This window comes from Phaethon lepturus, unplaced genomic scaffold, assembly GCF_000687285.1.
Source record: "Phaethon lepturus isolate BGI_N335 unplaced genomic scaffold, ASM68728v1 scaffold42, whole genome shotgun sequence".
Lineage (NCBI taxonomy): Eukaryota > Metazoa > Chordata > Aves > Phaethontiformes > Phaethontidae > Phaethon > Phaethon lepturus.
The window spans coordinates 53,992-56,766 of NW_010525286.1; the positions used below are offsets into that span (position 1 = coordinate 53,992).

Sequence of the window (2,775 nt, forward strand, 5' to 3'; positions counted from 1 at the left end):
GTGTCAGCCTTCCTAAACTACAAGGAAACGTCAGTTGTCAGCAGTAATCCGCACATTTCCCCAGTCAGTAAAAGGTCCTCACTTTACCAGCACGGACCAGCGGCAGCCTGACAATACGCTGAAGTGTGACTGCAGTTACTGTAATTCCTCAAACTGCTAGGTGTTGTTCATCAACAGTTTTCATTTTCCTGAGTCAAGTCTGTCTCAGCTAGCCAATTCCTTCTTCTGTCAGTCACCAGGATGGGACGTACAAGGGCAGCATCAGTGAAATGACAGCATGATAACTTCCTAGTGTTTAAGAAACACTTCCATTACCTTCAGGTGCGTATTAAGGAGATGTGAAAAGATCAAGTCAGATGAAAATGCAGATGAGGAAAATAACCCGCCCATCAAATCCACAGATACTGCCGGAGGAGTAGTCACCTTACAAAGCACTGAAGGCTTCCAGCGTGCAGAGTAGTAACAGCCCACATACATGACCTCTTCCCCCATGCATTGGAAAACTGCTAGCGAGCAGCTGCTGCCTTCATGTCACACACTGACTGCAGAATGGATAGAAGGGGGCACACATCCCCCTGACAGGCGGTGGCACACTTGGCTCGCAGTCAAACTGAAGCAAAGTAACAGCAAGGAGTAGGACACACTGCATGTAACAAGCAGTTCACAGCTCTTGGGATGTTTCTGTCTCAGAAGAGGTAGGATCTTACATCACTGCAGACCTAAAAGTATTATAAAATACAGTACTTTGGTGTAGAAGCGCATGTAGAATAAGCAAGGGGGCACAGACACTAGAAGCTCATCTCACCCTCGTGATAATTCTCCAACAGTTTTCAGAACTACAAAGAGACCTAGCACCAGTAACAAAGGAAATGCACCGAAAAAATCAAAATCATTTGCAATGACAGAAAGTTTGCATCATCCTGCAAAACATGCTTAAATGGCATGACTGGATCTTAGAGAATGTATATTACACATGAAAAGATTTTAAACCAAAATGATTTAACTATTTTCATTACAGTAGGGGAACTGTATATTTTTTCCAATATACAAAATAAGTACCGAGTATTGTTAAAAAATCCTGACACATTTACACAGTCTAACACCCTCTAAACTGATCTATCAGTGCATCGCCTTTGGCTATTTTCTTGGCCAGAAGCCAGTAAGCAAAACTGGTGACCTCAGATCACCTTTTTTTCCAAAATGATACAAAATCACATTTGGGAACTTTTTTCCTGTGTTCACTGCTATATGGTGATAATTTATACTGAGCTTAAAGTTAAGTTATTCAACATGGATATGGAAATAGTTGTGCCAGCCACTCTCACCACATCACAGTTTTCCTTATTCTGTATTAGCCGAGTTTTACAGGAGCGAAGCAAACACTGCTGCATGCAGATGTGACTACACGTACACATAAGAAGTGTACTGTTAAACACTGCCTGGGCAAGTGCTCCATATTAAGCTCCAAATTAAAGATTGTCAAAAAGAAAAGCCAGCATCACAATGTTTTTGCCATACTTACTACTGCCTTGTGACAACAAGCTACTGCACTGTATATCCAGCGCTGAGCCTGCTAATGAAGCACACATGTCAAGACTAGTCTGACTGAAGCATAAAACATCTCCTCAGATGAGTCCCTCCCTTGCCTGTGGTGCGTGTGTCTCTGTGTACACACACACATGCACACACTCTCTCCCTCTCTCTGCCCTATCTTTTCCCTAGAGCATCATACCATTAACAGGAACATGCTGTGCAATATCAAGCTTCAGTTTGAACACCAAGAAAATCCACTTCCCACTGCTAAATCAATGCCAGATAATCTCTGCAATGAGAACAGCCTATCCAAAACAGCATAGAGAGGAGGTGTAAAGTAATTGGAAGAGTAAGCCAAGCTTAGTAAAGCAACACAACGGCATCCACATGCTGTCCAAAGCGAGAAGACGACCAAAGTTGAAGTCAGCCTTGAGAAGATTGGAAAAGTCAGCTCTGCATGCAGTGTGCAGGCTGTAACTGTGTGAATCCACACTTAGTGTTAGAAGTGTAGCAGTACCATGTTCCCGCACACATACGCTCCTGCTGTTGCAGTGACAGGTCCTGAACGTACTGATTCCAAAATGCTAACCAAGTTGAATATGGCCCAAAAGGATTAAAGTGTGTTTGTGACATACTTCTTCTGAGAAACCCCTATTCTGACATATGCCACCAACATTAAGGGGATTTTAAATGCAGCTGGGATGGGAGGCTGAAGCAAAGAGGGATGGTAAGGCATCCAGACGGAGAAGCCAGAGCATTGTGTCGTGCTGGTCTTGCTTCATGGATTTATACCAGAGGCGAACAGGGCCCTTCACTCTCCAGAGACTGCAGTCATGCCAGCAGGCACCCGGCTGGGCTGCTCACCCAGGCCACCCGCACCGAGGCATTTCTACCTGGACAGCCCTGACATGGCCCTCGCGCGGCTGGGTGCTCCTTACGCTTGTCTGGCTTCGAGTCACTCACCTAATGCTTCTGGTTCTTCCTGCTCCTCCTCCCAATGCCCTTCCCAGCTGTGCAGGCAGCTGGCACCCAGCCGCAGATGGATGGAGGGACAACCCACCCCCAAATCTCCGCAGCCGCTATGCGCCCTTACCGTCTCGGGGTCGTTCTCAAAGACCTCCCGGGCCTCCTCCTTGCTACAGTGCTCCTCCACGCACTCCCTCTCCAGGTGCCCTTGCTTGGTCTCCTCGAAGATCTGGTAGGCTCGCCGCTGCCTCTGCCGCAGGAACTGGGCAGCCTCCG

At 46.6% G+C, this 2,775-nt stretch overlaps 1 protein-coding gene across 1 annotated transcript in view; it reads right to left on the reverse strand.

Moving 5' to 3' along the window:
* GAS6 (growth arrest-specific 6) overlaps nucleotides 1–2,770 on the reverse strand; it is a gene marked incomplete at both ends in the record, with an annotated part of 40,001 nt that extends 37,231 nt beyond the window's left edge. The window contains one exon of the mRNA XM_010282675.1: nucleotides 2,627–2,770. Within this exon, the coding sequence (XP_010280977.1) occupies nucleotides 2,627–2,770 (144 nt within the window). The remainder of the gene's footprint in view (nucleotides 1–2,626) is intronic.
* Nucleotides 2,771–2,775: the final 5 nt, after the last annotated feature.